Source organism: Mastacembelus armatus, chromosome 16 (genome assembly GCF_900324485.2).
Source record: "Mastacembelus armatus chromosome 16, fMasArm1.2, whole genome shotgun sequence".
Classification (NCBI taxonomy): domain Eukaryota; kingdom Metazoa; phylum Chordata; class Actinopteri; order Synbranchiformes; family Mastacembelidae; genus Mastacembelus; species Mastacembelus armatus.
In genome coordinates this window covers 8,207,633-8,233,931 of record NC_046648.1, presented here as the reverse complement: position 1 = coordinate 8,233,931, position 26,299 = coordinate 8,207,633, and the positions used below count along the sequence as shown (strand labels likewise).

The window sequence follows — 26,299 nt, the reverse complement described above, 5'->3', positions numbered from 1 at the left end:
CTGTACACACACACACGCCCAGACATCAGCTGTATTGGAGATCTGAAAGTGTGTTTATGCCCATGCGCTGGTGTGTGTGTGTGTGTGTATGTGTGTGTGTATAAATCCCCATATATTGATAGATGATCTACAGGCTCTTTAAAATCATGAAAATAGAAAAAGTTGTCTAAAACATTTTATTTCAAAAAAATATTTACTGTGACTAAAATGTAATAATATGAAATTGACACATTTGTAAATTAATGCAGGCCACAAGGTTATAGTCCATTCAGATTTTCTAGCATTAAAAACTACTGATAATCCACAACATTTCTGTCAGGACCTATTTAAATTTTCATCTACATTTGAAAAGCAAAAACCTGAGCACTAGGTTGCTGAGATGCAAGGTCAACAGTCTCCCCAGAGCATCGGTACAGTCAATTCAAATTAAAGCATGCCACAACTTGCCACACTCCTCTTTTCCTGAAATACCACGAGATACAACTATCACCACCCTAATCCCGATTTATACCATTTATAGGCTACAATTAGATGTTGAAAAAGTGTGTGTGTGTGTGTGAAAGAGGAAAGAAATGAGGAGTTGGTGTGTGTGTGTGTGTGTGTGTGTGTGTGTGAGAGAGAGAGAGAGAAAGAGAGACAGAGACAGAGAGAGGGAGGGAGAGAGAGTCAGAGAGAGACACGTGTGTCAAAGTGTCAAACGTAAATAAAACTAACAATAATTAACAACATAATTTCAAAGCCAGTCAGCCTCTGATTTCCTGCCTCCTTGTTTTGTCTTGGCCTGTAATTTAGAATAACTGCTGATTAAATGGCACCAAACGTTTTAGGAGAACACTGCACATTGTGTCAAAGTGATGCACTGAAAGCAAATTCTGCATGAAATCTAGCAGCAACACCAAACAAACCACCAAATAACTTGGTTTGGCTACAACTTGGCAGCGGCGATGAAACTTTTCAGCCAGCAGCACCGAGGGGGGGTTGTGGGGGGGGGGGAGGCTTGGACTGTAACCATCTCCTCAGAAAACACGACCTATCTGCTGGGGGGGGAGACCGAAGCGTGCGGACCGTGACAGGCAACGCATGAGTGGCGATAGTTGAGCGCTGCTGAATCAGCTTCGGTGTGGTCACTATCATCACAATATTGTGCGAACTCTAATGAGCTCGGAGACGCGTCGTAGCGGCGAGACAAGATTTAAAAACAAAACAAAACAAAAAAACTTACGTTTGATCTGCCTGGGGTTGCTCTGCTTCCTTCGGGACATGCCTGCTGCGCGGCTGGTCAGTGAATCCAGGTGTAGTACTGACAGATCGATAGGTTTTGGTTCATCCAAGCAGCCGGTTTGGGTTTTTGTCTGATGGAAATTGAGAAAGAAAAAGGAGAAGGGGGCACCAGTACTTTTTACGCACAAGTCTATCGTTCCGTCTGTCTTTCCTTTATCTTTCTCGTCTCTCTGGCTCAGGCTCTGGCTTGGTCGCTCTCTCTCTTTCTCTCTAACACACATGCACTCTCTCTCTCTCTCTCTCCCTCCGTCGCTCCCTCTCTCTCTCTCGCTCTCTCTCTCTCTCTCTCTCTCCCTCAGCACCGTGAAGAGGCTGCGCTCCGCCGCGATCCGCACGGACTGACTGGAGGTGAAAGCTTTTCGCGCTTTTGTTTGAAGATAAGGTTTGTTCCTCCCCGGGTACCGTACCAGCGGCTTCGTGAACTTCACTTGATCCACAATTACTTTTAACTTCCAGTTATTAATTAGCGCCGCCCTCAATTAGCGCCCCTGTTTTGGGGAAAAATATTAACATAGATGGAGACAAACTGAGGTCCAGCCGATGATTATCATTACGCATCACTGACACGGTTTAAAAAAGAGAAGAAGAAAAAAAAAAAACACATCTGCCTCGCCTGCATTTCAAATAAATACTATTTCACATTTTTCTCTTCGCCATCAGATGCTGCTGCTTTCAAATGATTATTAAGATATTTTAAAGTGCTACATTTTTTTTAAATTTTATATCTAGTATTCACAAAAAGGAGATGTTTAGCGGAGATTCCAGCACTACATCCAAAAGTAATGTAATACAGCATGTTGTCCTAGTCCTATCACCAACAAATCTGAACCCATACTGGTTAAATACACCCGGATTAGCGCAGTAGCTGCTTGGCCACTCATTCTCTCATGATCCACCCTGAGAGATGATCTGCACTGGGACGCCATGACCTCAAATAACTTGACCTCTTGTACAAAAGCTGTAACAGGATGCCTATTACATATTAAAAAAAAAAAAAAAACATGCGCAAAATCTACTATACGAAATTCTCCATGTGTTATATATTCAAATTGGCACATAGTGAATTTCCAGTAAGGAAAGCTGCTTTTTTTTTTTTCGCTTCACTGTTTATTTATCAATATGTGATAAACTGTCAATCAGAAAGTAAGCCGCTTCTTTTGCCTACAATTAGTCTGCCCTTAGCAGCAGAGAAAAATATTCAGAACATTAAAAAAGAGAGTGTGTGTGTGTGTGAGAGAGAGAGAGAGACCTCAAATCATTCAGATTTTGACTGCCATGTTCTGAATTGTTGCCCAAACTGGAAATCACTCTCTTCAATTAGCCAGTTGGACTGCCAAGGAAGACAAGCAAGTGGCCTGTGAAATTATCTTGTAACCCAATTCCACAACTTTGGAATGGAGTCTGAAACTACAGAATAATTTATGTGGCAGATGGGTCAGCGGTGGTTCACCTTGAGGAGAGCATCTGTCTTGCGAGCCTCCTTGGTTTGTCTCTTCCTGCATTTCCTCCTGTCCTCTGGTGACTAAAGTTTTTTTTTTTTTTCATTCTTTTTTTTCTTTCTTCCTTGCATGCAGTACAGCTTTAGTCATGATCCAACACAGTGATGTCATGGAGCAGTGGTAGCCACAAACAATGAATCATTTCAGTGAGAGATTGAGGGTCTATTGAAAACAGAGAAACGGTTAAACAGACAAAAAAAAAAAAGAAACAGTGAAAGTTAAATTGTCTACACACTAGATAAACTCTTCAAAAGGCACAAGTACAGTGACATTGAAGCGTATTAGACCAGTAAAATGAAGCAATACTCCCATACTCTCTAAAATTACCATGTTAAACAGCCATAAATAGCGTTTACTGGCCTTATTAGGAACCCAGCACAAAATCAATAATGATTTGTGGTAAGAGTAACAACCTAGTGAGAGAGGAGAGTCAAATTGCCAGCTGAAGATTAATTTAACGCCACTCCTAAATCCTCTGAGACTGGAGCGTGGTTCTTCTCTGCTGTGCCTCAGCCCCAGTGGCTTGTTTGAAGCCGTCTTTGATTGACAGGTACAAATCTGCAAGAGGAAAGAGAAAGCTTTTTTTCACTGCTCGGACCAGATGGTTGTGATAATTAACATGATACTGTTTCCATCGCAAGGGAAATCACTGACACAAGGTTGGTCATATTAATAGGTTAAGGTATACTGTATGCTGTGGAGACGCTGCACAGTGCACTCACATAATCTGATTATGGGGGGGAAAGGTTGATTTAATGTGCTAAATCATTTGATTAGAACTGCCAAGTCATATTTGGGGGATGCCATTCAGTGTTGGGGCAGTGGAGGTGGGCTGTCTGGTGGCTTCATCACATCTCATTCATAAAGAAAATATGTTCCTGAACAATACACGTTTCAATAGGATACCTGACAACCTTCTGAATGAAGCATGACGACTTCTATATCAAACTGGGGGCCTAAAAATATTCTGTGGTAATGTTGATATTAAAAACTAAAAAAAAAAGTTTCGTATTGACTGGCAGCACTCTCAGAAATAGAAGATTTTATGTTTTTTGAGGGCAAAAATTCTCTGTATTCTCTTGTTATAACTTTATATAGGGCAGGGATCTGGGCAGGGATGATGCAGCTGGAACTTATGGTTCACTTTTTTAACAAGAAAGACCCTTAATGACCTCATTCATATTGTTTTAGAACCTCCACTTGACTTGACAAAAAACATGTCTCCAAATATGTCTAAATGTGATATTTAGACATAGACACGACTCACTCTGACAACAGTCATTTAAAGTACACAAAGTATTGAAGAAGTTGTATTTCAGTTTACAATTTAATGTTGTGGCATATTAATTAAAATAGCAGGAGTGGAATTTGGAATTGCCAAAGTTATGGAAAACATAGCCAAATATTGTGTTTACCAAATATTAATGAATTTTTTGCTCTATAATGTATGACCCATTATTTAACTTCACTGTAGTCCTGTTTTCTGTTAAGAAGTGGAATGAAGTGAAGGCCAAACTTTACAGTAACTTTAAAGTTAAAGTAATAGATAAAATGTAATACAGAGGCACAGGATTGTTGTCCAAATGCCCTGTTGAACACATAAAATAAAACTTGTTGGAGGAAATATTTGATTAGTTTCTCATTCATTTATTTGCAATAAATTTCATTCAAAGGAAGAAAAATAAATACATTTTACTCAAAAAAGACAAAAAAGTTGTAATGTCCATTCTTCAGTTTCCCAAAAATATTTTTGCTTTATCAAAACCAATAAATAAACAAAAACATAGCCTTCTAAGTATTTCTAAGTATTTTCCTATACTGCCTAAATGACATGTGATTGCATCTTAACATTACAATATCACAGTTATCCGACTGTTAGTGACTTATTTGTGCAGTAACCTGAAAGGTGTTCGCAGTTGTTATAAACAAAACAGTGGTATCCACATTTTGTGTTCATTTTCTGACAATCCTACATCAAATTATTTCCTTAATATCAGCTGCAGCCTTCCTCTTACACTGTTTAAATGAGCTGCTGTGCTGACTGAGTAATATCACAGGTTGTCTGGCATGACAAATTACTGGGCTGATTTCTTTAAGGGATCACACATGTCCAGTGGCTCTGGGAGTGACAGCCATCACTTGGACAGGTACTCCATCCTTAAAGAGCAGCCTCAGCAGCTCAACTTGGACATCAGTGTTATGGGTTTGCCTGCTGTGGTGTCACCCTCTGGCTGTTGGGGATTGGTTTGTCTCCAGAAGATGTGAGGTCTATGTGTGTGTGTGTGTGTGTGTGTGTGTGTGTGTGCGTGTGGTATAAACTGATGTAGGGTGCAGAGTGGGGTGGCACATGTATAAATGTATATCTCCTCAATGTATAAGAAACTGAGAGAGAGGAGAAAGAGAAAGATTTTCAGGAACTGAATGACACAGTTGTCCAGTAACAAATCAAAGTGCAACATAACATCCCATAATTCTTTGTAATTTTTTTAATTAAATCTAGCTAAATCCTAAAAATAGGTAAATCCTGAAAATAAAAAAAAAAAAACAATTTTACTGTAATACTGAACGCTCTTCTGCAAATTACTTAACACCCTATAAATATGATTCAGGACTTTAATAGCTATAATGTTATAATGTTGTTGTCTGTTCTAGGTAAAATGTTGGTTCTGCTCCTGGATGTGGCTGAACACTCCAGCTCTCCCCCTCCTTAGACCAGGCCATCCAGCCAGCAGCTTCAGCAGCAGTGAGCAAACAGATGTCTGAGAGAGTGCCCACTCCGCTGACCGAGCTGCCAAAACCACCCGCGGCCCTAGAGGCCTCAACGCCAGCTCTTTCCAGGGAGGCTACACTCTCCGCACCGCCATCCAGTGCCCCACTCTCCCATCTCCTTCCCTAACACATCCCTACTGTTAACCAGGGACATATACTATATAACATGTAATGTGCTTTGAAAGAAAACAGCAAAATACACATCAATAAAAAAAAATTAAAAAGAATGAGATCTTAAAAAATGGAATCAAAATGCCACACAACCCCAAAGCATCTTAAGATTACACCACAACATTAAAGTCTGGGTAAGTGGTGAAAATACTAAAAGAGGGCGGGATGAACAAACTATGCTCCTCCCAAAGGGAGTGTGTAAATCTGTAAATAAAGGCTTTTTGTAGATGCGGAGAAGGAGGAGAGAACCATGAGGCAGTATATTCTTACTGCTAATCTCAGTGTCTTTTTATGTGGTCAAAAGCTGAGATTGTGACACCCCTAGGGGATAACTAGTGAGCCTTTTATGGATTAAAATCATAAATATCTCTTCTTGTTTCAAGGAGTTCATTTCTTAAAATAATAGTGTTGCATTATTAAGAAAGGGGGAAAAATTATCTGACAGTGGGGGGTGAGGGAATGCAGCCTGTAGAGTGAATAAATGTATAAAGGACAATGCCCCAAAATGACCTACTAACAGTCACCTCTGACAGCCATGAGGAGATTTAGAAGCTATAATTCTAGTATAAAATTATAATTTTAATACTATCTTTATAAATATATAATTAAGAAATGAGTCACAGAAATGACTTGTCATTAGTATTTTGCCCTGTAGGGGCTTATTAAAGGGTGAAAGTGAGATTTGATTGAAGATATTTGCAAAAATATGTCTGAAACACAACGTTTTAATTAATGCAATGTTTTAATTAATACTAATTTGTAATAACATAAGACTTCTGTGTAAATATTTAGTCTAGAATATAATGAATTACACATGCAAAAAACGGTTCCTGGTCTATATATTAAACTTGGATATTTTCTAAAAAATATTACCAAACAAGCCCAAACATAAAGAAATCCAGCTCAAAAATCTTTTGCAGTAAAATCAGCAGATTATCATGTGCAACAAAATCCATAAATCGCTCATGAACACATTAATAAAGTAGACACCTGCTTTGAGTGAATAATGAATTTGGTTTACTTTTCAAAGCCATACATTTTTGATATCCATTTTACAGATAATTACAATCTGTGGTATCCTGCAACAATGTTGGTCTAAATCAATGAAAAGCAGCTGTTACTATTTGAGTCTTATTCTGGCTTCTAATGCATTACATTATAAGTGGCAGTACAGTTCACTGTAACTGAATGCTTCCTTCAGTGTTTCACTGACTATATGTAAGTAGAGGTTTGTATGTCAGATTTCCAAATAATATATTCTTTGCTTTAAGCATGAGGACCTCATGTATTTTAACATCCTGTGATTTAATATTATTCATTTTTTATGAGGTCAAGTAAATTATATTTGATATGTGTAACTGTTTTTCCCCTTTTCCTATGAGCATTATAATACAGTCTGTTGATGTATTTTATAAGTGTGTCTGCTGGTTTATTACATATGCAAAGGCATCAGTGCACAACAAAATGGAAAAATGCATCAATATATTCACAGAAAGGCAGTCTGTAGACAGCTCAGAAAATAAATCTACATCTGCCAGGCTCCATGCAAACAGCAGAGCCATCCTTAATGGTGAAACCATTGATGAAAACAGATAAAAATATTAAATATTCAGACGTTCCTTTCACCCAGTATCAAAAGCGTCCAGATGTGGAAAGCTGAAGTTGTTATCATGAAGCCAACGACAGGCATTGAAAGAAATTCCTCTGAATTTTCAACCATATAAAAGTATTTTATGGCATGCAAATAAATGGTAATTTCTGACTATGGAGAAAAAAAACATGCCAATAAACCCTATCATTTGGGACTAAAACTCCACAAACAGGAGACACTTTCAATTTGCTTTGCCTGTCTCCCTGCGTTAGATGCTTGCGATTGCCGCGAAATTAATCCATTTAACAATCTGTGGCTTAAATTTGAGGATTTCCAGTTTTTTTAGAATATCAATAAGTTCCAATTGAAGAGAGGATTCTTTTGCAATTCAGGCATGTGCAGGCGATAACAGCAGAGTTGGCATGAAGAGAGGCAAAGATGGATTAATTATGCAGAGAACATGGAAATTCTGCTTATCATCGCTTAGCAAAGGAGCCCAGCTCACATAATCAGAAAACGAGGATGAAAAAAATAACAATGCAATGGCACCTTCCAGCCCATCATCTTACAAGTTAGATTTTTCCTGTAATTAAAAAGTAACATACAATTATATTCATATCTCATATGCAGACTATGAGTGGGTGTATATTAAATAATTGCATTGGGATATAAGGGTTGAAGTTAAAAAAAAAAAAAAAAAAGGACAGAAGTTTAAAAAAAATGTTTTTCACAGGGGTATAGCTCCCCTGGGTTGGATTGAACTACTTATAAACTGAAAACTTAAATTATCTTTGCAAAGCAAACAAAGACAAAGGCTAAAGAGACCTAGTATATATTTACTTATTTTTAGTTCGGTTTTTTTTTTTTGTTCATTTTTTAAATATGCTCTTGGTACATTTTGCAAACAAGAATAATAATGTCTAAAGGCAGTTCTGGTAAATCCTTTCAGAAGACCTATGACATGGAAAGATATAGGCTGCATTTTGTTTCTCATTTCATGTCGTCTTCAGATTTCAGCATTCCAGGATGTCGAGGAGCAGTGTTCAGCCTGCCAGTTCTGTGAGCTGCAGCTAATATGTGCTAGGCTTATGCCTGCATTTTTCTTATTCCATAAAGAGGAGCAGATTAAACTGTTAATGTTCTACTTGGATACAAACAGGCGAGAGGTTTAAAACCTTCTTTTCTGTGACACCTCTGGTAAAAAAGTTAAAAAAAAAAAAAAACACTGTGTGAAGGTCAAAGGTTAATGCCATAGCTGCTACTGCTGCTGCAGATGAATCCATCATAGGAATTGGAGATTTAGTGTATTACAGTAAATATAAGTGAAGAAAGCTGGTTTCAGTTGTCTATACATGTTATATATCTTTTCTAGGTTGTGGCTAATTATAGTGTCTACAGAGCATAGTAACTAAAATGTAAGTTAAAGACTAGCAGCAACACAAGACATAAGAGCACTGAAAACAATAAAATAAGAGTAGAACAGAAAACACACAGGAGCTGACATGTTATGGTTTGGTCTTAGGCTCTAGTTTCAAGTCAGTAGTTACATCTTTAGGTAAGTATAGTACAGGTACAGTATGTATAACAGAGTCACTCGCAGCTTCTGTTCTGTAATTATTCTATCACATATTTTTTAGTAATTTATGGACCTACTTCAGCATCTCACCCCATCCTGACTTTTTCAGCTGACCACAAGAAGCAAATCCCTTGAAAGTTCTTGAATCAGTCTATTTTACCCAAGATAGCTTTCCAGTTCACTTGCAGATTGCGGCAGCCTTTCAGATGGCACACCTGTTGCTTGAGCCTTGATTTCGCTTTTTGATCAGAGGGCCCTTTGACAAAAGAGGGAAAGAAGAGGCTGAAGAAGAGGGAGAGGCAAAAGAAAAGATCCTTATCGAATGCTCTCCACCGGACAATGAATTTTCCCCACCATTCAAATGTATCTGCAGAATGCTTGAGTGATTCATTACAGCAGATTCTGAAGTGTGACAATGGACCTCAGAAATGAGTGATGGTATCTTTTTGCTGATTTCATTTCCCTGATCCTCCTTATCCCTCTGGCCTGTGTACCTCTATTAATTAGAAAGTAGAGATTTCCACTCATCAACTGATGGGTTTCATGCTCTGCTCTGTCACAAATCTCCTGTCCACGCTATCTCTTCCTACCAACCCATGGCTGCCTAGAAAACGTACAAACTCCGTTCCGGCTTCAATCTCAGCTGCAAGTCAGGGTGGCTTTGCCTATTCATAAATATTTATAAACCGATTAAGAAAGAATAATAAAGTTATAAGACAGTGGTTGGTTACCCTTGAACAGTGCTGCGGATGACATTCTAAGGAGAGGAAATGTGATCAAATTTGCCACAACCCACTCTCTGGCTTATTTTTTGTTCTTCCTCACTGTTTTAAACATAGAAATCATGAGTTAATTATTTTATTACTCACTTGAGCAGCCTCATAAAACAATTGGTAATATGAAATGTATAATGAATAGCTGCCATATGGTGAGAAGATTCACAAATATGCAGCCAAAGTGCAGCTTATAAAACTACATACTGATAATGCAAAGTAGAATCACGATGACAAACTAATGCTGAAACTGTTGGCACTGACCAAACATATGGGTCCCCACATACTCTATGTAACTGCAGAAATAAAAATAACAATGATAATAATATTCAAAAATCAAGCAATATGTAAATATATGTTTTTCCTTTTAACACTCCATATTATAATCTAATATATCAAAAAGAACTGACCTGTTAATGGATAACTAACTGTGAAATAAGATATTGACCAAATATAGAAACATTTAATTGAGATAGGCTTTTCTCAAAAGTTATTTACAAACTAAGGAATGGTTATCCTACTCAGTGATATTCTCTTATGAACAAACTCTTATAAGACAACATTAAAAGCACTAAGATAGTTTTACTTGAAGTGTGGGGGCATAGCACTGCATAAGCACCAGCAACCACAGATATAGAACATGTTGGAGCCTATTGTATTGATCCATGTTTTTCCAGCTTACAGAAGCAACACATACACAAGTAATATGTCAGTTTCTGTAGCAGACTCCTGAAATATGTTAAAGTATATGGGGCTATAATAACCAAGTTGTCAATCAATTCTAACTTTTAACACGTCAAAGCTGACAAATTACTTGGTTATGAAGAAACTATGCTCAGCTATAAATATAGAATTACAAAAATCTTCAAAATGGGAAATGAATTTCATCTGAGTGTGTTTTTTAAGTACGGGCCAGGTGTTTAAAAAGTGACAAAGCTTAGGGCAGCAGTTATGTCTTACTATTGAGCATCTCCTAAAATAAAACATTTGCACGAGAAGTAAAAATGCTCTGCATCGATGTAACGAGGCAAAATTTGCTATCAGAGCAAATGACACATTGCGTAGCTCCAGAGGCACCTCTTGCATGGGTTTTTAGGGACATTCTGACTCTTGAAATTGCCATTAATTATTAATGATACCCAGCACAGCAGAAATGGCCAATTTCCCTGTTGTCTCTATGACTAGAAGGGTGCTTGAGGGCGAAGACCTGCAATTAGCTGTTATATGTGGGTGGCCATTCTAGACAGCATCAACTCTTGTTAGTAGCATGACTGCAGAGGAAAGGAGACAGAACCCCAAGACTAATTATCCTTTCCCTCTCTCTAAATATGAAGACATTAAAGTTGATTAGTCTTTCTAATTAGGTTATGCTTTTTGATACCACTTATATTTTTTGCTTCTGGCTTTTATGTATGATAATCTTCTGCATAGTTGCCTACAAAGTTGTTCCATTGCAGCCATACACACTGGCATCAAAGTGAAGATGAGTGTGTCTTCTTTCACAAAATATTTGGAGCGTTGGAATGGGTCGTGCAACGTCCCTGCGACATACAACAAACAGTAAGGTGACTTGTACATGTATTGAGTTTACAGAGAAACGAAACTACAAGAGCCAGCTAACCCAAGATGCTTCTTTCAAATAACAGCAAAATCTGATATGCCAACCCTTCTCCCCATTCACAACCACACACAAGGACATGACTGAGCAGAAAAAGGAGAGTCCTCATCTGTAAGATTAGGTTTGGCAACTCTACTCCTCTCCTCTGGATGTCAGAGCAGCAGAGTAAATTATATTGAGATCCTCTCAGAGATGACAGATGAAATCTGTCTCTTTGGGCTTGACGTGGAGCTGCAGGTGATACATGATATGTGATAAGGCAGTGATGTCACGGCCGCAGGTGGCTTCCCCTCCCCTACCTCCTATTCTCCTCGTCCCCTCTACTTGTGTGGAAAATGGCAGCACCGTGAGCATCTCACAGATAACTTTTATCTCTCCCCATCTGTGTGGTCTCAGGCACGATGATCTTGGACTTCAGCCATCTCAACCTTCATGCCATTTAACAAAAAAAAAAAAAAAAAAAAAAAAAAAAGAGGGGGGGGGGGGCGACAGGAAAGAAAAGGATGGAAAGGTGGGGGGGAAGCTGTCCAACCCTGCTTTTAAATTTGAGTTTTAGGGCAAACGGGCAGCTGTTTAGCATCTTTTATTATAAGCATATATATCTAGATATTCTAATTTTCTGGCCCTTTGTCTCTACCTTGAATTTCTTTTTAATAATTTTTGTATTTGTTTAGTGTGGCTATTTTCTGAATTATCATTCTAAGGTATATCGCTGTCCTCACTTCTTACACTTTGTGTATTTTATGTTGTTCTTATTTAAATGATGGGGTTTTTCAAAGTTTTACTGTCTTTCTAGGATGATTTCACCATCAGTGACTTTTATATCAACAATAAACCTACATCAGCTCAAAATGAAAATGAATTAGAAAAGCAATGATGATCAAATAAAGCATGTTTATTCTGTACTATCCTTCAAACTGAACTCAATTTAAAAGCAGGTTCATTCCAGAGCAATCTTTCCAAACAATCTTTCTGACCTATCCCGAGTCTTATCTGATAAACACCAGTAATGTTTTTAAATCTTTTCTTATGAATGGATTATAAACAACATATTAGTATACCATGTTATGCCATAAAACCAAATTATCAGTGTTTAGTGTGTTGTTTAGGTGTTTGTATACCACTTGAAGTGACTGAAAACCTGCTGTATCTTTAGTTGATAATTACATACAATACAATTACATTTAGCTGTTTGTTACTTTTAGCTAACTGAATAACCTGCCTATTACCTTTAGCTAACTATTCAAATTGCATATTGATTACTTTTAGCTGTTTAAACTGTACATTATTTTTAATTTAGCTAACTGTTTGAACTTTGTCCATTACTTTTAGCTAACTATTTCAAGTTTACCCGTTAAGCTACTTTGTGCTAAGATTAACAGTATGTCATTTAGCTGTTTCTGTTGTTAGCTTGCTAGTTCAAAGCTGTTTATCATTTACTTGTTGATAATTACTATAAAGCTTCAAGCCATTGCATTTTTATTCCAGTGCAGTGAAGTAAGATATGAAACACAAAAGGATCAATCACGAATATGATGTGTTCAAAAAAAACAACAAAAAAATAAAATTAAAAAAATCAAGTTAAGTTCCTTAATGGCTTCACCCAGTGCTCAAACAGAAGGTAGGGCATTTTCTTGCCAAGCCTTCCTGAACAAACAGGTATGCCTGTAGTTTTTGATAGGGACATCTTCGCACTGCAGACATTGAGTGGAGCTTGAAGGACTTATCATTTTGAAATGAGGAAGGGTAAATATATGTTGCTTGTCAATAATTAGAAATGCCTTGCCTTTTGTTTCTATGCAGCAACTATGTATGTTGTTGTCACCGTGCCATTTTGGACTCAGCTGCACTTCAGAGATATAGAGGCTGGGCATGTTGTCTTCCCTGTGTTGTGATATTACAGCTTGGCACAGTTCTTTCATGTTAATGGATAAACACTAGCTAACAGTATATCAACTCTTGGTTTGTGTGTGTAACTTTTTAATATGGCCTATAACATCAAATATTGTTTAAGGTTACTCCATACAATAATGCTAGAATTTAATTAATTTCTATGATTGTCTAAGCAAAATGAGACAAAAGAGCAGCAATAATGCACAACATTCAGCTAAATAGCTTTGAAATACAGATAGTTTCCATTAATTAAACTGTTTTGGAAGTTGTTTAATCAATTTCAGAGCCTTAATTGACAATCTACCTGCAGTTGGTGTTTATGTGCATGCGCACGTGTCTATATGTGTAGGTAAGTGTGTATATGTGAGTGTGGTCAAAAAAAAAAAGAGACGAAAACGAAAGCATTTGTCTGTTTGCAATGCTACCAGTGGTGCTGGCGTATAGGGTCTTACTAATTAACCTCCACGTTGATAATGTGCTTAATTACTTTATTCTGTGATTTAGTTTCTTCCTAGAGGTTATTCTCTCTTTCAGATTGCAGAAATAATCTTACATGCCTCAAAGGTGTTGAGCGGAGAATACGATGCCCCAGTGAAACGCCGGTGCAAGCAGGCATCTGTGGATAGACTTTGTGATTACCGCCGCATTGACATCAATGGAAACCGTTTGACACCTGGCCCAGAGAGAGGGCAACATCAGGCTGCAAGAACTTTGATTAAATGAAAAAAAAAAGACAAGCATAGTCGAAGGGGAAAAACTTGATGTAATTTTGTCTGATCACTACATTGGCCTTGTGTCCTATCAGGCAGAGGACCTCTCATCACCTTTAAATTTCTCTGGGCTCATGAAAAGACCAGACGCAGGCTTGATAAAAAATGAAAGAAAAAAAAAAACTATGGCAACACAAAATGGGGTGAAATGAGACTCTGATCCACTGCCTTTTGATATCTGGTGGAGTTACTATGCAACAATTTGCTTGTAGTACAATTTAAAGTCCTTTGAATTTGAATTCATACGGACTTGCAGAGCAAAGGTGACAAAAGGAACATACTGAACTTCTATCGAAATATTGTAAAAGCAAAAATTAGAATGCTATATCAGTGACATCCACTACAGATTTTAACACATTTTTCTCACATAAAATACAGACTGAACACACACATCAGAAAGCTAGTAAGGAGGGGTCTAAGGAGGACAACACATTGTATTATAATGACAGCATCCCAGCACTGGACATATTAATTCATTGCATTGTGGTTTATTTATGGAACAATACACAACAAATTACCACAGTACTGAAACTGAGGAAAATCAGCTAAATACACCTTAACTTAGTAATGACATGGGATTGTTCATAGATAACAACACACACCTGCAGCTCCTCCTCCCTGCACGAGCACACACAATGCATACATACACAATCACCCCCCCTCTCTGTTTGTTTTGTTTTGGGCAGTGAGGATAACACCTGCCTCTTCCCAGTTAATGGTCTTTTTAATTCATGGCTCAAACCCATTTAAAGGCAAACCCTTTCACAATTTGCTTAATTTCTGATGTCATTTCCACCCTATAATTACTGTTCTCTTCCTCATATTTATCAGTCAGTGTACCTGCAATGAAAATATAAGACCTTGACACCACTTTTGCAGAATCAAAATAGTATTTAATTTGATGTCTCTGGCCGTCAAACAACATTGTTCAGGGACGTAATTAGGACAAATTTATCTTTTTCTTTATTTTGGGGATATTGCCAAGACATGTGGGACCTTTATGATAAGAAGGGGGAAGAAAACGTTTGAACACTGCTGCCCAGTATCTCATAGTTATTGTGAATGGCTTTCAGTAAAATTAATGGTGCAGGGCAGATTGCAGTGTGGCCATGGTAAAACAGGATGCAGATGTGGTTACAGGGCATCCAGGTAAGGAAGCAGTCATTTCCTAAACTCAGTGAGGACATGCACTTACACAGGCACACACATGCATGGTGTAAATGTGAGAGGCAAAATAGGAATTTAGATCATTGTGTGTGTTCCTATTACTCCCACCGTTCTCTCTTTTGTCATTTTTGGCTCTTGACCCACCTCGCTTTTCCCTTAACATGCAGACGTTTTGTCGTTTGTTAGACTAATCTGACTTTGTTTTTTTTATTTTCTCAACTGGGTACACCCAGAAATAAATTAGCAATATACAATGCTCTTCAAATTTTAAAAATAGAACATGATGTTTATATGAATAAAAAAGCTAATTGTAACAATGGTCACAACTCCCTCCTGTGGAAATAAAATGGTTCTTTACTTCTCCTACTTTATGGGTCTACACTGATCTATATGCACACGAGGAGTAATATGTGCTAGACAACTGCTCCCAGCAGAGTGAAAAATTACTCTTGGGGGACAAACAGATTTTTGTGAGGTTGTTCTGCTCCTGTGTACAGCCAGATTTTGTGTACACAACCTGCTATATGTTATGTTGTCAAGACTGATTTTTTTTTTTTTTTAACACAGCAAAGGAAAATTAATTGCAAAGAGGGCCGAGAATTTGTTTTCATATTGGCTTGGTAGAGCTGAGTGCCAGGATGGAGAAGGACAGCTGTGGGGGAAGGCTGGCCGACCCGCTGCCTTCTGCCTCTCCCATGCCTAGCTGCACAGAGTCTGTGACAAAACAAGCCTGCAGGAATACTGGGCAAACACTGAGAGGCTCTCACTGAGAACCACACTATTTTCTGAGAGCATCACAGCCAAAAAAAAAAAAAAGCTTCACACTACCAATACTATATCCACTTCTTTCACTTAATTGAATTGTTGCTTTCATATCGCACTTCTATCGAGGATATAAAATACTCATCATCAGAAAATGTCCTTTTTTCAGTGACTTGTAAATATCAGCAAGGCATCACTGGTCGAGGTCCCGAAATTACAAACAAACATGGTCTTTCAACACACTTTAAGAACTTGCAACAAGAAATAAGGTCAAGCATGTTGTAAGTGATTCCACCTCCTCTCAATCTGCGTGTGCTCTCACTGTACGAGACGGTTGAGACTCAGCCAGGGGAGATGAGCAAGATAGTGCAGGCTGAGGTAGGAACCATTTTCACACTGCCACAATTACAGGAACCGTCATTACATTGCTCACTCTTACTCAAATACAGATAGAAGCTCCAAAAAATTATGCGCAGGCTAGGAGGAGAAAGTGGCTCACTTCTGTTTGCTAAATTAATCGCTTCCTAAATGGCTCCAGGCCAGGCAAAGTTAACATTTGCAGTTTCAAAGGTTTTCAGCGCTTGCAATGAGCCATGAAATTACTGCATGCCGTCGAAAATGGCAGCTGATGAAAAGCCTAAGGAGCAGGTCCCACAGGCAGAGAGAGCTTGGAAGTGAAATCTTAAACACAAAGTCTCATTTCTGATTCGGATCGTGGTGAAATTCAGAACCAAAACTCAAAATGGGTGAGCCAGTGTCTGAAAGCAGGACAGGTAAGCGGGACAAGCAGGACAAGACACATGACGAGCAGCTGTGTGCGGCTTAGGAGTCTTGTCCAGGATGCAGAAGAGGCGAGCACAGGGGTTGAGTTGAAGGTGCATAATGATAATATTGAGGTACTCAGCTGCAGCCAAAATGGACTGACCCAAATTAGGTCTGATTAAATCACAGGGGTGACGCTGCAGTTATGCAGACATCATTAACATCAAAATGATTATGGCAGAGCAGTTTGGCTCAGCTAAACCGAACCAATGCTGATGCTGAAATACTCACATTTGCATATTGACAAGATTAAGCTGTAAGCATGCCCATGTACATCTGTATCATAAAGGAATTCATTTAGGATCTAGTGCTGCTCTGCCTTTTCTTTAGATTTTTGGGAGTCACACTTTCCCAGCAACACTATATGATATGTATTTCAAAAATAATCATTTATTACTACAAGAATGCAGATAGCTAGACTGACACATTTAAAGACTGTTATTTCCCCCCTCAATTTGACAACAAATACCCTACAAAATCCTTCTTTACTTTTACAATTTCTTAACTTTTCATTCCTCAGTTAAGTCAGTTAAGGCATACTTCAGAGATAAACATTTCCTCAAAAATCCTTATGTGGTAGTAGTTCCTGCCTTGTCAGGAAAAAAAAAAAATCCCTCCCCCACATATCAATCTGTAATCATAGAGCCTAGCGGACACTTTGGATTGCAGAAACTTTGACCTATTTCTCAATGTTGGAGTGACCAACCAATTTAGGAGCCAATTTGATTTTTTTTTTTTTTTTATTAAGCATGTGTGACATAAAATTAGATCCTCTGTTAGTTGATATCTTGAAGAGTTGGAAGATAATCATTTGATGTCATATGTGTATCTACTCCAAAAAAAAAAAAAAAAAGTGATAGTCTACCTACTCTCAGGCTAGAAATACTCACGTGGGAATATTTCTTATTTAAGTCTAATTCCATCCCTGGCATGTCAGCTGTAATGTTAAATTAATTTTGAATTATTTTGTTCAAACAGGGGGACACTCTTTGTGGAGACACCGACTATTAGTTCTAATAGAATTTTTGAATATGTTTATCTTGGTGTTCATGTATTAATGACATTTAAATATGCTATGCCTCCACCATAAAACATTAAATACTCTATTGTTAGGTCAAATTTGGAGTGAGAGAGAACTGGTGGGTGTTTATATGGAAGCTTAATTAATTAAAGTATGCATTACATTTTAATAGTGAATTGTTACTCTCGCTGTAGCTTCGTTAATATGTGCCCCATGGGGATTTCAGTGCCATCATTTCACCAGCAACCTGCTGGCTTCAGGTCCTGTGGCTATTTTATGGTTCTGGAGATTGATAGTTGACAAAGCAATTAATCACATGGAGGGATGACAAGTCCAGAGTGTGGTGCAGCAGGAGGAGGGAGGGTTGTTTAAATTTTCAACAGTGGTGAGCTAATGCTTTTTGAGAGTTACACTTAACTGAGAAAAGTCTGGCACAAATGTTTTTTTCAAAGTAGGCAAAAAAAAAAAAAAAAAAGACATATAAAACAAATGTCTTTTTAAAATATAGGTTTATTGAGCCATTTAAATTGTTTTGGTTATATATATATCTGGGTTTGGATATTAATAGAATTTTATTGATGGTGCTCATGACATTGTTTTTAAAAACAAACGTGTCTCATGATTTGTTAAATTTCGGAAATAACGTATTCATCATCATTGTATTTACATGGAAGTTAAAATCAAGACAAAAATCTCTAACCTTAAACTAATTAACCCAAAATATCTGCTGCACTGCCAAAGAAAATATGTCATTCTACAACTAGGTAAACTTAACCTTTAATAGATTTCCGAATGCATAATGTGCCATTGAATGCATAAACCGGAATATATAGTAATTTTGTTTTGACTTAAACAATTTACAGCATGCTGCATGTGAAAAGATGTTAACATATCGATTGATGTGAAGATTTGAAGAAATATTCCTCATGATAACTGCTAAAAGATGTTGCTGCTAAATCAGTATAGATTTTTCAGTTCTCTGAGCAATGAAAATCGATTTATTGTCTCTGTTGTGTTGGTACAGTGGCAGGATCTTAAAAACCTTGGGGCATCCGAGAATTGATTTCGTCATTTTGGTGAACTTATCCGTGCACATGTTTCTGAATTTATATATCTATTAGTACTGTAGTTAGAGAACTAACAGCATGTCAATGTTCTTAATCATTAAGTAACATTAAAAATGTTTTTATAAAGGCTCAGTTCACCCAAATAATATTAAATAAAATAAATCCATTGGTTTTATTTGCTCAGCTTTATCCAGATATTCATGCCTGCCTTCACCCCAGCAAGAGAAGCCACACAGTTTTATGTTACCAGTAATGAAGAAATAGTGACTATGATATCTGTTGTATAGTTTATGTATTTTTTTGTCATCTGGGTGAGTTAACCCTTTAAGAGAATAATAGATGACACGGTCATTTGACCTGGTAGGAAAAGGCTCTTTATGTACCATGAACAATTTTGTGTTACAGCACTGATAATGTGGGGAAAACCTCACAGCATGTGCAAACATGTTAACATGAACATAACAATGCCATGTTAACTGGCCAAAGGGCATACAAGTCCCCGTGCCACTTGAATAGTGTTGTTTAAAGCTTCTCCCTGAACTCAGTTGCTCTGAAGCTGCCATTTTCTCTTCTTTCACTCCTAATTACCATAGTCTCTCCAGAAAGTCCTCTGTTGCTCCATCTGTCCCCTCAGCCACTGACAGAGATGCTCTAATCACCTCGCATAGCGCAGCTCACATGGGAAAAGACTACACAACCACCATACCGCCTCAGATATAGAGCCACTACTTGCTGCCAATACCTCACAGGGGGTAAGCTATAAACACTGGCCACAGCCTTATGTGGGATATGTTCAGTGATGTGCAGTGAAATGGAGCCATTTCATGTTACAGATCTCCCACACAGTCTGACAACACTAATGCCAAATGGGGTTTTGTATGAAGTATATGTGACATATGCCGGGTGCACGGCAGTTCATCAGTAGCTCACATCAAAATGACACTCAAGGGATGAAGTGCTGTTTCTGGAAGGATATAGCAGGTTTACATTAAGGTACATACTGTATGTGGGCTTGAAATATCACAGTGGGATTGCTTGAAACGAAAAACAGATTTTAAATTAAATGTTCAAGAATATGAGAAATATAGATCTAATTGACAGAGAAGGAGAAAGAAGAACAGCTTGTAATTGAAAATAACTTTATTTTAAAACCCTGCATGTGTTCTAAAGCCATACCTCCTCAGATCCATGCATTATTTAATCTTATTCTGTATGCCCTGCAGCTTGGTATCTCACCCTCCTTGTATTTTATTCTGTTATTCTCATCCAGGTTGACACTTTCTGACTTCTCATTTTTACTTTACCCTCTTCTCGATGACTTTCATGTGTTCCTTTGTGGGGCGCTGCAAGTTTCCTCCAAAACTTTTCCCGAAGCAAAAAGAGAAACTTTCCCGTTGTGCCAAAAGCCTTCTCATCTTGGCGGAGGAGCAGCCGAGGGAACTCTCAAATGATGACAGCCATCGCAAAAGGGCAGATAAGCCCGTGTGGCTTTGCCTCTGATTGTATGTTCATCTCATTCTGATCCGGCCGTGATTCTAAGCCCCTGTCTTGCGGTCCTCACTCTCCCAACAGTTGATCTTCTGCATGTCATTGAAATCGTCTTATAGGAGACAGGGGGAAAGTGGCTGTTTGTCACCCAACTTCAGTCTTGGCAGGGAAGACAAGCTTTGCTGTGTTTTTTTTTTTCTTTACAATGTGACTGACTGACCAGTTAGTTTTAATGGCTTGATCTATCAAGCAGAAATGATCAAAACACATAAACCACATTGCAAATAAAATTTTCTGGTAGAAAAATTCAGCCTGAAACACTCGGTATCATGCCAATCACCTATCCTAACTGCCTCCACCAAACTTACTCTCTTGAACTCAATATATTACTTTCAGACTACTTAGGTCACTGTACACAGAGCAACAGCACACAAAATAAAATCCATCCTCAACAACAGAGATTAAAAACAAAACATATAAGTGCTTACCTTACCTGCCACTGGGAACACAAGGTCCTCTAAATAGCTTGTTTCAGTGTCCTTGTGTTCACTAATATGTACACAGATAATGTAAAATAATCTTTCATTTCTAAACTGTGGCATATTCCATATACGCTTTAGAAAATATGCAGATTAGACCTTCACCTATCACTTCATTATTGTTTGGTGTAAATGATCACCAAAGTTGTAGCTTTTGAATAATAAGCTCAAAAGTCCACAGCACAACGGTTCTGGGAGACTGTATTTAGGCACAGTGGTGCTCAGAGCTAACATGCTCACAGTGATAATGTTAACATGCTGCAGGTACTGTATAAATGAATCAAAGTACTGGACAAATTAAAAATTTGACCTGGTGGTGCTACAGAAAGAGTAAAGGGAGAACCAAAGTCATTACGATTCATCCTCTGGGCACCATGAATATCTATACCAAATTTCATGGCAATCCATCGAATAGTTGTTGAGATATTTCAGTCCTGGGTGGGACCAATGTTGCCATCCCTAGAGCCATGCTGCTAGCATAGCTAGGGTTGTCAAGGCAACAAATTTGCTGCAATCCACTTCAGTTATATTTACAAATGCAAGATGGATCAGATTAGGTTTGCGGAGAATTTGAAAGCATTTCAAGAAATGCAGGGTGCTGTTTGCTTCAGAGGCAGTAGCTGAAAACCTTCACAGAAATGAAAAAAAAAAAAAATATATCAATTAACAAGAATTACTGCTTACCCAGAAGGTAACCACTGAAATGCAGTGAACAGCACAAACTGATGAGATCTAACAGTGCCAGAATATCCAAGGGTTGTATTTATCTTTAAGGCAAGCGGAAGCAACTCTAAGCTTCTGAGTGGGTGTAAAGTGATACAGTATAAAGAAATCTGAAAGGTTTTTCCACTTCAAATACCACTGCTCCTCCAACATGGTTATCAAAGCTTAATATTTGATTTAGTTGTCTGGTTTTCATTAAAAACATGATAGCCACTGTAAAAGTGACAGACCCAGGCAGAGGGAGCGTCACATTGTCAGGTAAACCCACACCCACCCCACAGGGAGGTACACACCCTGATTACTAAAGTGTGCAGACCCAACAGTTCTCTTCACTTAGCTTGACATTTCTAGCTGCACTGTCTGCAGCAGGTCCTGTGTGGTGTCACATCTCAGCCCCTACAGTATATGCACCACTGAACGCTGTGGGTCTTAAATGAGATCCCAAAGGGAAAGCAAAGCTGAGGGTGGGGGTGTGGGGGTCTTTATCTTAGCCAATAATGAACAATTGTATAATTTCTATCAAAAGCATTCCTAAAGCCTGCTCAGTCTTATGGTATCTCCTCCAAATACTGTCATGATAAAGGGATTGTTAAAAGAGGAGGGCTGGTGGAGTAGGTGGGGAGGAGGGGCCTAGAGCTGTCAAGAGGGGCCACTGTGGTCAGGAGGAGTGCTAGAAAGGAAAGTCTCTCTGCCTTTATCTGCCATTTCCTGCTCTCTTCCTGGCTACATTAATAATCTGTAAGAGCAGACAATCACACACGGCTGTGAGAGATAAAACACGGATGACAAAATATCAACTTCCTGCTACAAAACTCAAAGCCGTTATTAGAATATCAGGCACAGACGGTAATTAATTTCAACTTTAATTACTTCCACTATTCCTGTAGATTAGATCACAGGTTTGAGATGGGTTATTAAAACAACTGGGGAAATCTGCAGTATAAAAAAAATGCTAATTTCTCCAACCCTGTCTCTTAACCTGCTTGTTGAGCGATGCAATTACATCTTTGTGGTGCAGACATGGGTTGATACGATGTAGATGAAAAAGACACCCTATCACTTCGGGTGGAAGCTGGAAGGCCTTTACATACAACACTCAGTGAATCTAAATTGTGATGGTGTCCTCTGATCATGAGGGAATGATGACCTTATGTTTCCATCACTGACACATAATAAACCTGCTATAATTACCAAGCTTATGAGGACATTATGTCCTTATGAGGTGTCCTCTCACTTCTCTTTCCAAATCTTTTTGGCTGAAGCATCTTTGTTTTATCTTCTGTTAAAGGTGCTATAGGTTATGACACATCTTCAGTGATATAACCAATACACAACAAAAATTTAAATATCTTATTTTGGTTTTGTTTTTAGATTTGCACAAAAATCAAAGGGAATAAATGAGTGAATGTATTTCTCCAAATATGTATTCCAGCCCTTACTTATGTTACTGCATATTTATATTTGTTTTCCCTAAAGCTTTTGAGGGAACGATTTGCATGCCTGTATTATCATGAATGAGAAGTAAGTATTTTCTTCAATTCAAGGAAGTGCTACTGTTTTGTATCACACGTTTGCAGGGAGGCACACGTGGTAGATGATGGGCGTAGAAAGCGTAGGACTCTGATTCCAGACACCAGTTCACACCCTAAGTCCTGTCTGTGGTTTAGGCAACAACAGCAAGCAGTGAGCATGCAGCCAACGAACAGCCAGGGTGCACAACTGCTTCAATTTTATCGAATCAAAGTGAGAGCAATACATTCCACTTGTTTGTCTTCTTGCCTCGATGCTCATGGATGCACACTCAGTGATACTTTTAAATGTCCTTCTAACAGCATTCATGGTGTTATAAAGGCTCCATTCAGCAGCAATCCTCATCTATCAACACAACGGCATGACTTGTGTACAGCAGATATGAGCATGATGAGGTCTTGATTTCTTTGTTGTAAATAGGCAGCTGCATTCAGGCATGTGCCTTAAATCCCATCCTTGTTCTAATAGGATAACTCCGTATCAGCTGATTCAATGCACACTTTTCTTCATCAATCAAAATAACATCAGACCGCCTTTCATACTTTGCAACCTGTATGCAAATAATCTGCTGCAAATGGTAATATCATATTTAACAGACAGCATATTTGCAGTGGGATTATGAAATGAAAAAAAATGCATTGCAGATATGCCATTTCAAATTAAAAACACAGGCTTTTTTCCTGCTATCTTTCTTTAGATAGTCTAATTAATTTACTTCAGCTATAAATAAATATTTTGTTCCTTCCTAACACACAGGCCAGAACTGGTTTGGTGCATCAAATCTTCATTATACTGTAGTGTTAAGGGGTATGTGGGAACAGCTAATCTTAAAATCCCTGCCACACAATAAACAGAGTGACAGAAAGGAAGGATGTATGAGATAAGTCGCCAGTAATGAAACTGGATGCCAAAAGAAGAGGACAGTATGTAATGAAGAGAGAGCAGAGGGGAATGTTTAAAATAAGTTCAAGAACAAAGATAAAGCCCAAGGATGATGTTATCAGCCACACTGAAGAAAGCATTTCAGTAACAGAATGGTCACAATCACTTAATCAGACTCCACCCAGCACCGTCCCTGTCTTCCATCATATGCTATTTCCCATGCCCTGAACAGTCAATTTTCACTGTGCGTTTGTGTGTGTGTGCGCATGTGTGTGTGTGTGCGCGTGTGCATGAGAGACAGCGTCTGAGTAAAAGGGTTACAGAAAGCGATGATGGTGCTGTCATAGCGGAGGGTGGCCTTGCATTACCAAAACACAGCACTTCAGTTTGTTCACTTCAGCCTGTAAGACTTCCTCAAAAGATGAACCGTCTGAAACATGAAGCAAAAGTAGGCTGCAACAGAAAGATTTATAAATGTTTGTCTGAGGTTATGATGGATTTAGTCATGAATTCCAGCTGCTACTATACCCAAAGCACGAGGCAAAATCATTCAGTTATTTTTACAGTACTGGTACAGACAACGCATTCATTCAGTCAGGTGCTGTACAGTAGTACTAGTTTGAATTACATTTATTACTTTTACGCCACAACATCTCTGAGGCAAATGTTTAATTTGACAGATGCAGTTACAGTGCAGATTCAGCTACAAAATATGATACGCTTATAAAATATCATCCACTGTGACAGAGCAGACTAACAAAAAGTTTATAAACATTAAATTAAGTTAAAATAAGATAAACTAAAAATGAACAACAGTAACTGCCTTGTATGATGGCTTTGAGTTGTCAGACTTTTAAGGCTGCAAAGTCTTATTTATGTGGTGTGATCTATTTTTTGTTTAGGGAACATACTGATTTATGATTCAAACCAAGGTTTATTCTCATTATTATTATGATTATTTTTCACTGATTCCCTTCTAGCTTAAGAATCTAGTTCATTTTAAAACTTCTGCTTTCTTGTACCAGTTTCATTTAATTTCACAGCATAGCTGAGGGAACAGGTCAAGGGATAAAATTGAAATACTCAAAAAAAGATATGCTCTAGTCCGTTGACTTAAAGTAAGCTGAGTAAACAACTACAACAAATAGAGAATACATATTAATCATTTGCTACTAGTGTCTGTCCTATAATAAATTAGGCAAAAATAAAATATATATTCAGCAGCATAAAACCCACATGGACAAGTACTTTTATTTATTTTCACTGATTGATACTTTAAAATTTGCAAGTGAAGGATTTGAACACACACACGCACACACAACTGCTCAAAGACATAAATTAAGCTTGAGGTTGGTATGACCCCATCAGTGGTGATATATGAAGACTGAAATGTTAGATATCACAAAAACAGAACAAACAAGGTAAAATTTAAAGCACTGACTTTACCAAGGTGCCACACATGCAGTAACAAATGCTGATTAAACAGCTACATAGACTGTGTAGTCAGTGACTGTGGCTCCCTCTAAACTTCCCATCAGTTGACTGTGATCCACCGCTGTACTGTACAGTGCCGTCTCCCCAGCAAGCTTATTTCTAAAAGCTGCCAAAGCTCAGCTTAAATCCTCTAGATCTCAGTCCCTGCTGGGGCTGGACCACTGGCCAAACAGAGATCCTCAGACAAAGACTGGCCCAAAACTCTTTGCTTTGGTTTGATTTAGATGGGCACACAGCTGCTGCACTGTGCAAACACCATAACACCATCTCTGCACTCATTTGCAAGGCCTTTAGCTTTTCATGAGTTTGTGATTAGCAGCGCTTTGGTCTGATGGCAGCTCACCAGTTGTAAAAGTCGGCGCGGACAGCGGCCCCCCTCTGAGAGTGGCTGGTAACTCGGCCTCTAATGTGCCGACCCCACATGTACGAGGCAAGGCCCAGCCATGGCTACAGAACCAGGCTCCAATAATGCTGCTCTACAAGCATTCTGAAAGATAATGACACCACAGACTGCACAAATGTTGAGAACCAATGTAAATATAGCGCCAGAATGGAAGATAAGACGACATCTGTAGTCACCCATCGCTGCTACCTGCATTGTTGTCTGAAATCCGGCCCTAAATCACTTTCAAATGTCAGTTCCAAACAGTCATCGAGCATTTGACTTGACCTTGAACTTGACTCTGCACTGGAATTTTCTGTCTTTTGTATTGTTTTTGAACATGGAGTAAAAACATAATTTAACTTTGATGCTACACACTGTGTGGTTTAGAGTGACAAAAAAAAAAAGCCAACTTTGGAACAACAGCACAGAGTCATAGGTTCTCGCAGCCTGCTAAGATTCTCACAGTTGTCACAGTCCA

The 26,299-nt window shown here is 38.3% G+C and overlaps 1 protein-coding gene across 1 annotated transcript in view; it reads right to left on the bottom strand.

Moving 5' to 3' along the window:
- The window catches only part of LOC113122688 (zinc finger protein ZFPM2-like), a 91,163-nt gene extending 89,697 nt beyond the window's left edge, over positions 1-1,466 (bottom strand). Inside the window, exon 1 of the mRNA XM_026294183.1 lies at positions 1,223-1,466. Coding sequence (XP_026149968.1) covers positions 1,223-1,262 — 40 coding nt within the window. The 5' untranslated portion in view covers positions 1,263-1,466. The remainder of the gene's footprint in view (positions 1-1,222) is intronic.
- Positions 1,467-26,299: the final 24,833 nt, after the last annotated feature.